The 13,740-nt window shown below is 33.2% G+C and overlaps 1 protein-coding gene across 1 annotated transcript in view; it reads right to left on the bottom strand.

Annotated features, from left to right (window-relative positions):
• Positions 1–12,688, bottom strand: part of LOC149784528 (uncharacterized) — a 53,046-nt gene extending 40,358 nt beyond the window's left edge. Inside the window, exon 1 of the mRNA XM_089932614.1 lies at positions 12,562–12,688. Coding sequence (XP_089788740.1) covers positions 12,562–12,611 — 50 coding nt within the window. The 5' untranslated portion in view covers positions 12,612–12,688. The remainder of the gene's footprint in view (positions 1–12,561) is intronic.
• Between the last annotated feature and the right edge of the window lie 1,052 nt (positions 12,689–13,740).

Raw genomic sequence — 13,740 nt, 5'->3', positions numbered from 1 at the left:
AACAAAAGATCTTTAGCTGCCATAGAATTATGCACCTGCAGATCAGGGTCTATGCTGTTTTACTGATAAACACTAAGAACTGCACAAACCCAGACCTGCCAGTGCATTATGCAATTACAGATCTGGGTCAGTGCAGTTTGCAGTCGGTCTTGACTTAAAAGTGAATACATATGGTAATATTGTAATCTTATAATCATGATATAAATTTACCGTCACACTCTTGTACATGGTCAGGTCGGCATCACTATCAAGGAGGTACACATCAATTTTAACTATCTGTATTCTACATCCGTATTTTAACAAATGCTGTAAAGTCTATGATTGCTTGTATTTTTCATTAGCATTTAACCAAGTGCTCTATAGTCATTAACCACTTGTATTTTGCATTAATATTATACCAAATGTTATTTATTCATGGCCTGCTTGTATTTTGCATTTGAATTATACCAAATGATGTATAGTGATAGGCTGCTTGTATTTTGCATTAGTATTATACACAGTACTATTTAGTCATGGACTACTTTTATATTTCATTAGTATTATACCAAATGCTGTTTAATCATTGGCTACTTGTACTCTGCATTAGTACTGTAAAAGTGTTATTAGTCATTGGCTACTTGCATTTTGCATTAGTCATTGTACCAAGTGCTATGCAAGTTCTGTGACCAAGTACAAGTACACGCTACTATCCCTTCCACACATTATTCTGCTGTATTTTACTACATGTGACACTTCAGGTTGCCTAAATAAATGCAAACGTAAACACACTTTTCATATTTGGAGCAATGAAAATTCCATGAGCTAAGTCCAGAGTACACAAAGTTTTTTTTTTATGTCAGCAACACTCTTTTATTAGACCCATTTCTACAAAGTATCAATTTACAGTGTGTGCAAGCCATCAAAGTGATTGTAATAGGATTAGGTGATGATGCATAGTCACAATACTACAATACTATGACACTTATCGATCGGTTGTTCGTTCCTGATGATTATTTTGATCAAAAGACTAATTACATATGCATGTGATTTGACACCTCTCCTTCATACAAATTACTCAGCACAGTTTTAATCCATTTGAATCCATTATATAATAAATACTTAAATGCTTGGAACACATGCATTTTATCAAATACCATCTTTTAAAAAAAATCGTACCAAGATTTGGGACTTGATTTGTTTGTTGGAATACAAACTCCCATGTTAATCATTATAAATCTGCCATTTTTTGGTGTCATGTACAGATAGATATGATTTTGTTTTATATGTGTACTTTCTGATGGCAACTTTATATAAAAAAGATTGTGCACAAGACTGTAGATGAACGTGAATTTTGCTAAACCGGCCAACAGAAATTAACAGAAGCATCTCATTTTGATGATAAAATAAAATGCCAATGAGTGAATAGAGCATATCCCATGAGATTATGGAATGGATCATATCTGATGGGATGATGCATTAGGACATAATACGTGCAGAAAATGAGGAAACAAAAGAACATTAATAGCATAATAACATGGTGTCAGAGCAAAGAAGGAAAAATGCTAAACATTGGCAACTCAAGGAACACCAAGTTCAGAACTTGAAAATTTTGATCTTTTGCTTGCTGTGGGGAAATTATTAAGTTTGTTTAAGAAAAAGGTGAATGTAGCATGCTGTATTGCTTAAAGAGGAAATTTAAAAAAGTTTAATGAACATGGTCATTCACTTATTCTTCCTGTATCTTGGAAAATTGAATTAATGTAGAAAAAAAAGTATAATCTGTTTCATTGACTCCATTCTAGATGCAAAGTGAATTTAAAAAAATCACAAGGTAAAGGCACTGAGAATCGTTATATTCATAACATCACAAGGAACCACAATTATCATTGTCATGAACTGCCTAAGTTTTTCATTTGTCTATCATAACCGTAAATATTTCACAAAGAGTGAGTATTAGAAATCTCATGACATAAACAATACATACAATGTTCTGAATTACTGCATAGAATTTTATTTTATCATTACTGGGACTCCTAGTTTTATTACTGAACTGCAACTTTTTTCCAAGGAAAAAGTCCTCCTGGATTGCAACTTGAAAAATTCTATGGAGAACTCATTAATGTGACATATAATCAGTAACATAGTAATAAATACTTTACTTACATGTCTGTTCTTGCTAGTTTTTACCTTTAGTCCATGATCTTTTTTTAATATGTCTACACTATGTTTTAGTTCATTAAAAAAATTGTTTTTAAAATGATTCTGGTTTCAACCTGTTGTTCTTGTATCATTACATGTGACACCAATAAAATCTGACTTGGTTATAAACTACTAAACAAATACTCAACTGGTCAAGTTTCCCCATAGGGTGCCCCAGCTTGACCAAACAGATGTACCCTCTTCATTACTATTTGTAAAGGTTTTAGAGATAAAACACATGGACAGCTGCCTGGCTTTTCCTGGGCAGGCTGGCACATTATGTAACAGGGCAGAGAATCTGCTCTGTTTTAATGACCACAAAATAAGCAGAGAGATTGGATTTCCTATCTAGATTTGTTACATCTTTGCCTGCCTGTAAACATGCTAAAATATGTTAACAGCTGGAACAGAGAGATGTTCTGTATTGCTCTAAAGGGAAATGAGTCCCATTTCAAACTCAGAAGCATGCATATAAATAAATAAATAATAAATGCATATAAATAAATAAATAAATTGGAAAGAAAAAAACATTTCAATAATTTTTTTTCTTAAAAATACAAAAATTCTCTAATATACCACTAACTGCAGCCCAAAATTTAGCTCAATCTTTCCAGAGTAGTATGGTAGACCACTTTTGTAAATTCAACCTTGAAATTATGCCATCATTAAATCGTGATGTCATCACCTTTTACTGAGATTTATCATATGACTGGACATGAAATGAAAAGGTTGTGGCTTCTGTCTCTTATTCAATAACACAAAGGAATAAATCTCCATTTTAATAATGGCAATAACAATCATGTAAGAGAAAATGATAAAGTACAATAGGCCTTTGGAAAACTTCACCAATTTACAACCAGCAGCAAATTGGTTGTGCAGGCTTTTTGCTGAAACAAAAAAAATCAAAAATAACAAACAGAAGAGAAAAAAACAAAAAAACAAACAAAACAATTCAACATACCATTTTCATTGTGAATAAAATAAAAGGAGTCTATGACCTTCAACCTGTGAAAATCAGACAAATGTGTAGATACTTGATTGGCTGTTGTTTTATAGCCATTTAGTGACATGTTATGTTTCCACCACCCACACCCCTGATTTCCTTGTAATCACCCTTACTTAGTGATAGTTATGCAAGAGAATGAACACAAACCTACACATATGCATTTTTAAGAGATTCTGGACTGCTTATATCCTTACATTTGTTAAAATATAAATTTTTAAAATTGTATACTCAGCTGAATGCTTAATATTTCGTCTCCAATCAAATTATTTGGAATAATCTTTATGACCCTAGCAAATATTATCTTAATGAATTACTGGGGAAATGCCTCACTATTCCTTACTGGGCCAAATTAAAGCTGACATCTCACTAATTTTGAATATTTTGAAAATCTGGAAAGAATTTAAGTAAAATAGTATATGAAATAGTTTGTCCTCTTGAACTTTTAGTACACATGTCTTCATACATACTCTTCTTATACACAACAGACTGTAATTGTAACATACCACCCCCCCCCGGAAAAACATCTGGACAAAATTCCAACATTTTTACAACTGACTAAACCAAATTTGTCCTGCAGATTAAACTGATTTTTTATATAAAAAAAGTACATACTAATAATCAGCCTATGATGGCTACCATGGGGTGTACTTGGGCAAGATACTTTACTCCAACTGCCTTTCCACGAAATAACCTACTAAAATTGATGTGCCATAAAACACCAAAATTCATAATTTAAATCCATCACACAAACGGCACACATAAAACACCAAAAATAAAATCCATCATACATATGGCATACCTAAAACACCAGAAATAAAATCCATCAAACAAAAAGCAAATATAAATCACCAAATTTGTAAATTAAATCAATCACACAAAAGCCATACCTTAAACACCAAATATCAAATCCATCAAAAATAAAAATTCAAAAATCAAATCCATCAAACAAAGGGCATAAATAAAACACCAAATATCAAATCCATCATGTAAAAGGCATGCATATAACACCAAAACTCAAATCCATCACACAAAGGGCATACATAAAACACCAAAACTCAAATCCATCACACAAAGGGCATACATAAAACACCAATTATTAAATCCATCACACAAAGGGTATACATAAAACACCAATTATTAAGTCCATCATACAATGAGCACACATAAAACACCAAGTATCAAATCCATCAAATAAAGGACATACATTGTCCACTTATGGGAAAAATGCTTCATATAAATGCAAAGGCAGAAAGTTGGAAAATAAACAAGACTTAAACACTTTTGCCCTACAACAACAACAACAACAAACATTGTTGCAATCAAAGTCAATTTAATAAAAATATTTCTAAAATCCAAAAATTAAATATGATGTTGTTGTTACTGTTGTTCCTACTTTAAGGATTAAATTGTGAAACAGGAAAAATATTTTTCTTTATCTCTTGACATCTAAGTCAGCTTTCATTTGAATAATTGAACATAAGGTACAACATGACTGAATGTATTAGATTTTTTAATGAGATAAATAATCAAAATAGCTACCAGCAGACGGGTAGACAGATGCCAAGAAATTTTTTTGTTCTGCAACAACTTACAATATTGTCCTCCTTTGTTTTTAATTGAAAACAGTGCAAATATTAATTCAAGATCTATAAATGACATCTGATTTCACGTCTTCTTTACATGTGAAAAATGCCAAGCCCTTGTGCTAAGATAAAAGGCAAACAGGATTTAGACTTACCACAAGACAGAGGAAAGAGGAAATAAACACAAGTAATACCCAGTTCAATGGGTTTAGGAAATAATGACTAAAATGGGAGGGGATTACAAAACTGATCTTCATGGGATTAATAGCATAGTGTATGTAGCTGAAATGAGCATCAAGTTTAGGACTTTATTTGGTTGTACCGACTATATTATACACTCAAACAATGTTGTAATGACTTTATTTGGTTGTACCGACTATATTATGCACTAATACAATGTTGTGATGACATTATTCAAAGTTTTCAAAAACTCTAACATGTTCATGTTGATTTGACAAGTATAGTGACTTGAAATTTTGGTATGCATTTTGGTGCATTTATCGGCAGAGACAAAGCCATTCACTCTATGGAATGATGTCATCCTTGTAAAGGAGACAACAAAAGGGTTCAAGGGGAGCCGAGTGGTCTAAAGTGATTGCCTTTACCGATCTCCGTCAATGTGGGTTTGGTCTCCAGCTCAGTCCATGTAGGTACATGAGAAAGCTGCCAGTAGTTTAACATGGGTTGGTGGTCCTTACTAAGGTTTTCCTTGCTTTTTCTTCCACCAGTTAATTATACCAGCTGCCATGTATCATGCACTGAAAAATTGCATTAAACCCATACAACAACATAAACTCGGCACATTGCCCAAGCACTTCCAGACATGTAAAACATAACACAACTTACTGTTGTGTTAAAACTTTAAAATTCTGTCCACCTTTTCAGTATCCCCGTCTTTAACTGAAAGTAGTGAAGATAGATAGTTGCTTCACATCATCATCAAAACTGAAAAAATTTGCTCCGTTTATTTAAGAGAAGTACATTTTCAGGAGAATATCAGCTAGTTTCAGCCAGCCTGATTATACAGATAAACAATACTCTTCTCTCCTTTATTCTGCATTCTCTTTATCACTGGAGATAAACACTAAAAACAGAGAGCTAACAATCCCCTGCTGGTATTACATAATCTCTATCAGACATCATATACTTTCTAAGTGGGCTTGAGCTTTCAATTAGTACATATGTCCATTTTCCTGACTGACCAATGATAACTATGATCTGCAGGGTAATTTGCTATCCAAGATGTAAAGGCAAAATTTTCAGAGTCAACATAAAATGAAGGGTATTTGTAAAAAAAAATCTGTTAAAGCAGTCATAATGAGTCTCTTCTGTGGTAAAAAAATTCCATAAAAATTACACTGAATAAATTGCAATTTATCTTCTTGATGATTTTGTCCATTTGCAAGAATTGTTTTAACCCCCACCCCACAACTGACCAATATGACACTATTAAATTATATGAATCATATTTCAATAGTTTTAAATTATGTTTCTACTTTTCATGATTTTTTGTTTTGAATGGAGGAGGGGGGTGTAAGGGTAAATGCTAATAAAAAAACAAACTGATTTCATGATGCTTTAAGATCTATTAGTTTTTGGGGCTGGATGAAATTTTTACATTTAACATTTTCCAATAAATATAGTCATCTTGGTTGAACGACTCCAGCTTTTTGAGGCAACATTGTTTATGTGAAATACTATATGTGACTATCCATATTGTGACAAATCATGTACAAGTGACATATTTGAGTACGAGGTATGTTTACACCATATTTGTATTTAACAAATCATGTAAGAGTGAAATATTTCAGTACGAGGTATGGTTACACCATATTTGTATTTAACAAATCATGTAAGAGTGAAATATTTGAGTACGAGGTATGGTTACACCATATTTGTAGTTAACAAATCATGTACGAGAGACATTTGAGTACGAGGTATAGTTACACCATATTTATATTTAACAAATCATGTAAGAGTGAATTATTTGAGTACAAGGTATGGTTACACCCCACTTGTATTTAACAAATCATGCAATAGTTACATATTTGAGTACATGGTTACATCCCACTTACATTTTGATAAATCAGGTAAGAGTGACACAGTACAGTACTTAATTACACTCCTTTGTGAGTGACAAATCATGTAAGAGTGATGCACTAGAGTGTATGGTTACACCCCAATTGTGTTTGACAAATCATGTAAAAGTGACACACAAGATCACTTGGTTACACCCACTTGTGCATAACAAATCATGTGAGTGACATTCTAGAGTACATCATTAAATCCCATTGTGTGTGACAAATTTGTAAGAGTGATACACTAGAGTGTATGGTTACACCCTAAATTGTATTTGACAAATCATGTAAAAGTGGCACACCAGAGCACTTGGTTACACCCCCTTGTGTGTAACAAATCATGTGTGAGTGACATTCTAAAGTACTTCATTCTAGAGTACTTCATTAAATCCCACTGTGTGTGACAAATCTGTAACAGTGATACATTAGAGTACTTGGCTGCTGGCCAATACTGTGTGGATTTCAAATGTAAATGCTGACCAGTAATTAAGATAATGCCTCTAAATTTATAAGTGTGTCTAGTTACAGTAGCAACCATTTGTCTCCCAGTTACCAGGACCAACCTATCACCAGGACAGACATTTGCCCTCTATGCACATTCCCTACTCACTAGCACAGAACATTATATAAAATCAAAGTAATTTACGATGAAACTCACCAACTGTGAATTAGTGTTTATTTCTGGTGCATACTGAAAATCTCATGACATGTGGTTAACAGGGTCCCTGCCAACTTAACAAAAACATATTCCATGACTTTTCCAGGTTTTGAGAAATTCCTTGACTTTTCAAGGCCCTTGAAATTTTTTGTTTAAATTCCAAAACTATTCCAAGATTCCAGGACTCACGAGAACCCTGGACTGAGAATTATTTAAGTTATGATGCTTTGAATTGTGTACAACATAAAGTGACAATCTGATAGGTGAGATATATCAAGTCTCAAAGTCTAACAAGTTTGCTTGTAAATCATGTGATGCACACACCTTTGCTAGCTATAGTACTGGTCTGTGGTCCATTGGCATGGCATATATGCACACACCTTTGCCAGCAATAGTACTGGTCAGTGGTCCATTGGCATATATGCACACACCTTTGCCAGCAATAGTACTGGTCAGTGGTACATTGACATAAATGCACACCCATTTGCCAGCAATAATACTTTTTAGTGGGACAACCAGAGCATCTGCATTTGTTAGGGTTCGAGTGACATAAGTTGATTAAAAAGCATGAACAAATAGGAAAGAAAAAAACTGTCACATACACTGCCATAATTCTGTAAAATACTTCTCAACAACTTAGCTATCAGCCTGCCTGTGACAACTTCCATCTGGAAGTGGATTTTATCGAACATACTCTGATATGAACATCAACTTTGAACTTCAACAATCAGCCCAGAGATAAATATAGTAAACAATAGAGGTTAGATAGATGTAACATGTGTGAGGAGTGTTTTGTGATAAAATGTAGGCATAAGACACGAGTGTCAGTTTGAGGTCTTGTTCAGAATCATAGAACACAGTAAGAACTAAAATGGGTATGGGTCCAAATACTACCATTTTAAGAGCCTGGGTTGTTTACACCATGAAATACCCTTGGGCAAGGCATTTTACTCCTATTGCCTTGGCACCAAGTTCCCTCCTTGTGGAGCTAAGGTGCAAATACAAGATTAAAACTACAGTTTTATCCAGAAAAATTAAACTTCTTTTTCTTTAATGTGTATCACCTGACTAAAAGTTGCTCTATTGCTTGCTGAAGAAGGAGTTACAATAAGTTATTTCTTGGTATGAATTTACTAAATATAAACAAAAATTGAAGTTATTCTGAATATTCTTCAAAATCAATATTTAAAAAAAAAAAATACCTGACAAAATATTGACTGGTGATCTTCAAATCCAAAAGCTTTTAATCTAAGACTAAATCAAAATTCAAAGAAAATATTTTTCAATATCTAAGCCATTAATATATATTACATCACGATGTAATAATATCTATAGCTTGGCCTGATAATAAATTCATTATTTTCCGACCACAATCTTATGGGACCATGATTAGTATATCCACCTATTAAACTACTAATCTTAGTAAATTAGATGTTCATTAATGGCAAGGCATGTTAATTAATGACACATGTCATAGATAAAAAAATTTTTTTATAGATTACTGCACAATGACAGTGAAATACTAAAGCTTGTATAACAATTAATTAAGTATCATCAGGAAACAGAATACCAGAGCACATAATAATATACACATTGCAATACAGTGTCACTTGTAAGTAATTTGGGGTTATAAAATGATGTGTACACTATATTCCAGGATCACCCTAAAAAGCCACATCCTTTGACAGGTATATGGTCTTATCAAAGAGGCTGTAAAAGTGGAGGAGAATGATATCAATAAACATGTGATTACCCCCTCCCTGTGATGGTGTCAACATGTCAAGATATTTACACTGACCAACAACAGGTCTCTACACACACAATTCACATGTCCCAGCAGGAGTTTCCCATAAATTGAACAGGCTACTAGTCATTGTTCATCTCTTTTTTGGTCATCATCAAGAGTTTTTTTTTAGTAACATTTGTTTGTTCTTTCTCCCTCTCCTTAATTTTTAACAAGTTTCTTTTTTGTTGGATACATATAAACTTACAAGATGACTGAAGAATTATTACACTATAGAACTATTTGTTTTCTTTCAGATTCAATGTAAAAATATTTTTAAAAATTCCTTATGAAAATTAAGAATTGCAATTTTAAGAACATAAAAGCCCACCCTTATATAGCCATTAAAAAAGTATTTCCTTTTACTTACTTAAACATTTTTTATACCAGGATTTATAGTGTCATAATTGTGTTTTTATTTTTAGACTACTTTGACCTTTCCAACTATTTTACTACCATGGAGTCATTTACAAATCTTTCCGATAACCACTATTTGTTACATCTCTCCTCTCTCTGGCAAACTTTTGCATTTATTGACTTGCTAGTATTTATTTAACTGAAACCCATTATGGCCAAGGAGTCTAAGGCACTCTTCTGTACTGTCCACTGCCATCTCACCTCTGTCTAGTGGCTCTGAGTATCTGGCTTGGGTAATGAGGGCATGTCAGAAAGCTTACCTGTAGCTTCCCATGTGTTGATGGTTCCTACCAGGGTTTTCCCTGGGTTCTTCCTCCACCAGTTATTCTGGCCACCATATCAAGTCTAGCTTGTGCTGGATAATTGCGATAAACACACAATTTTATTCACATGATTGTTCAAAACCATATCTGTGCCTCTTATAAGACAAATTCAATAGCACCAAGGACCAAAATGTTGAAAAGACATTTTCTTTTGTTTGTGTCTATTTTATTCTTTTCTTTAATTAACATAGCTGCTTTTACTGGTAATTAGAAAAAAGGTATAAATCATAAAAATGATCCCATGATAATATCAAATCACAAGCATACTTGTCAAGTTTTTACCTTTCACTCCTCAGAACCAAATTAAAGTAATTGCAAGTCTTCCCATTTTCTAGATTGCATCAATGGGGAAAATAGATAATTTTTTGATGCTGTACCTTGGATCCCAACGTGTCTTCTTGTCCTAAAATTGGGGTGGGGTGGGGTGGGGGGGGCTGACAAATTTTCAAATGGGAATGAAAAATACATAATAGTACTTAATGCTCTATTGAATGTTTAAAGAATATGAAATGATCTTAACTTTCTTTTACAGTTTTCTCACCTTTGTTATCAGCACATCTTTTCTATGGGCATGTATACTATTGTTTTTATAAAGTGCTAACATAGTTCACTCCAGAAAAAGAGCTGCACTATGGAAGTTCCATCCCAAATCCTGCTCCCATTTAGATCCATCTTTTTCCATAATTACTGTTCTTTTCAAAAAGTGACAAATAATTCACACATTAAATATAATAATGTGCATTTCTGAAAAAATTCCCATTTATCTGTAACCATGAAACTACATTATACTAGCAGCCATCATTGACTTTGCATTGCAACTTACTTCCATCACATCTTGTATTAAATTTCTTTATTTATGACACTAGAATAAAACCAGGTCCTTCGATTTACTGGAAAATGGAATTATTTGAACAAAAATATATAAAAATAGATATTGTTTTATGTAATTGATACTTTTTAATATTCAAAACAATTAAAAGGGAGAAAAGATATCCTTCTTCTGTTATGAAATATGACTTTAAATTTTATATTAAATTTGTCAACAGAACAAAGGGAATAACCAGAACAAGAAGAGATTTGTATTGTCCATGTGGAACAAATTTAGAAAACAATATATATATACACACACACACTGTAACATCATCATTCTGTGTATGACTTTATTACTGCCATTCACTGCTTATCAGACCTTTCCAATCAAGCACATGCAAGTGATGTCATTACATGAAAGGTACTATACATAGGCAAAAATGATAATCTGGTATAAAAATCACTTAAATCAGAGCTTATTTGACTTGTTATTGTTATTTAAACAACTACAAATCATAATTTCTGTGTACACCAATATATACATGTGGTGTATTCTAATGCATTTGGGGCATTTTTTATAAAGTATATTTCAATGTTTCTAGTTACCCCTTAAAAACATCAACAATTTGCAATTTGTACTGTCAAATTTTAAAAACTTATATTTACGAAATGTTTTAATTCTGAGGTTATGAATATATGTCCTTCATTTGGCAATTTCATTTTTGTTCTGGTAATTCCCTTTATTTTGCTCTGTTCCAGTATATACAGGGACTCAATAAAACCTTAATTCACATAAGAATTTCAGCAAATAACTTCAAACCATGCATTCTTCACAAAAATACTTTGCGACAACTATTATTGCACTTTGAAGACTATAACAAAGAGCATGTGTAAACTTTTTTTGCAGGCACTATTATGTGTTCCTTATTCCATATATATATATATATATATATATATATATACACACACACACACACACATCATTATAATGCTTTTCATGGGAGCCATAGACAGTACTGAGTACATAATGCCTATAGTTTTACAACTACTTACTGAAAGGGTAACCATCATCATTTTCCTTTAATAACATGAAATGTGTTATGATGAAGGTCCTTACAATGAGGGCATGAGGTAAGAGGTATTCCATTTTATCAGTAAGACTATATTTGGTACATTTTTTCAGGTAAAGCAAAAACTTGAAAGTAAGAAAAACAAAATTCATAAGGATTTGGGAATTACTTGATGTCAACTTAATAATATAATAATATTATGGATTATTATATCAATAAATAATAATAAGCTTATTAATAACTGGATAACAACCTGACTGTAATAATCAGGGTACGATTATAAAATGTATTTGGCCTTGAAGCCATGCGCTATGAAAATAGTCAAGAGAACTGTATTCAAAGTGATCATGCAAGTATTAAATCTACCTCAATGAATGTTCAGACAGCTATTTATAGAGTTGTCTGCATGATTAAACAGCTATTTACTATTACACTATTGGTAAAAGAAAATGTTAATTAGTTTGATCTAATTTCTCTGGTACCCTATCTCCTTGTACACATTTCCCCTCCCAGTGTAGAGGTGTATGGTTTGTTATGATACAATGGTTGTAAACAGGTGCAATGTTCACACTGAAGTTCATAGAGATCAAATAGCCTCCACGTGACTGCGTCTCTCAATTCATCAAAAGCTAAAATTGGCCTATGGTTTTCTTACCCTTTTAAAGCTTCCTTGCTCTCAGCATCTTCCACACTAATGTCCTTCATAGTTCAACTTCTGAATTGTTCTCTTCTTCCAGTTTTCCTTCCTCAATTTTATGCTATATTTTGTTTCAGGCTGAACAGTAAAAAAAAAACATGTGTCTCAGGATTATCCTTTATACAGGTACTTTTATCATTGCTTGAGTACCAAAGGTTGAGACAGCTTCAAATTATCAGCTTTATCTATCGAGTTGACCGCTCTGAAACAAATACTAGTCCGATCACGTCAAAAACACAGCTCACTATCTTCATGTGAGAAAAGTCGGAGTTGAGCACTGCCTCTTCAAGCAAACTTTTTATCTTTTTGTTCAAAACGTGACTAAAGATCACAAAATGCTCCTTTGGACTCACATCTGTAAAAGTTCACATCCCACTGATTAAGACCTTGGCTGATATGAAAACTTGTTTATGTCGCATAATGTACCTAAAGTATTTAGGTGTCCATTAATCTTTTACCATTTAATAAACTTTGTTTGGTAAGTCCTCCAAACTTTTGTGTTGTCAGATAAAAGTGACCAACTGTCCAGGAGAAACTATCTTAAAAACTCACTGTCCCAAACAAAGTGGGGGCCATGCAAAAGAGTTTCTTATCTCCACATATTTGCATCACCAAGGCCATCCAGGTCTTTTAGCTGATACTTTTCCAGGCTAGCCAATGGTCATTTATTTGAAATCCCCTGTGACTGACAGATTTCTCTCCACTATGGTAAAGGGCTCCTTCACTTGGTATGTATTTTTGATAAAATGGGATGGACTCCCCAACATTAGAGTTAATATTGATTTTTGCCCTCTTGAGCCAAGGATGAAATATATGGTCCACTTTGTTAACAAAGTCCAGTTGACCTTTTGGAGCCAAGCTAGCCCTTCCTGTTTGCTATATAATTGGAGGTTTTTCTTAAGGGTTAAGTCTACTCTCTAGTCAATAAAAAAATCCCAGTAAAAATAGTAAACTAAAATGTTGACTCTATGGCTAATTTAAGTGGGCTGGGCTAATTGATGGATTGACCATTGAACCCTGACCCTATCTACCAATGGTCAGTTTTTCCTGGTTGGACACTAGGTCATGTGACCTGAAAATTGATAGCCTGGTGATGTAAGAGTTTACAAATTTGCTATCATGTACTAAGCTGAATTT

Source organism: Sinohyriopsis cumingii, chromosome 14 (assembly GCF_028554795.1).
Source record: "Sinohyriopsis cumingii isolate HCF-2022 chromosome 14, ASM2855479v2, whole genome shotgun sequence".
NCBI lineage: Eukaryota > Metazoa > Mollusca > Bivalvia > Unionida > Unionidae > Sinohyriopsis > Sinohyriopsis cumingii.
The sequence above is the reverse complement of the archived record's forward strand: the minus strand, read 5'-3'. Positions and strand labels throughout refer to the sequence as shown.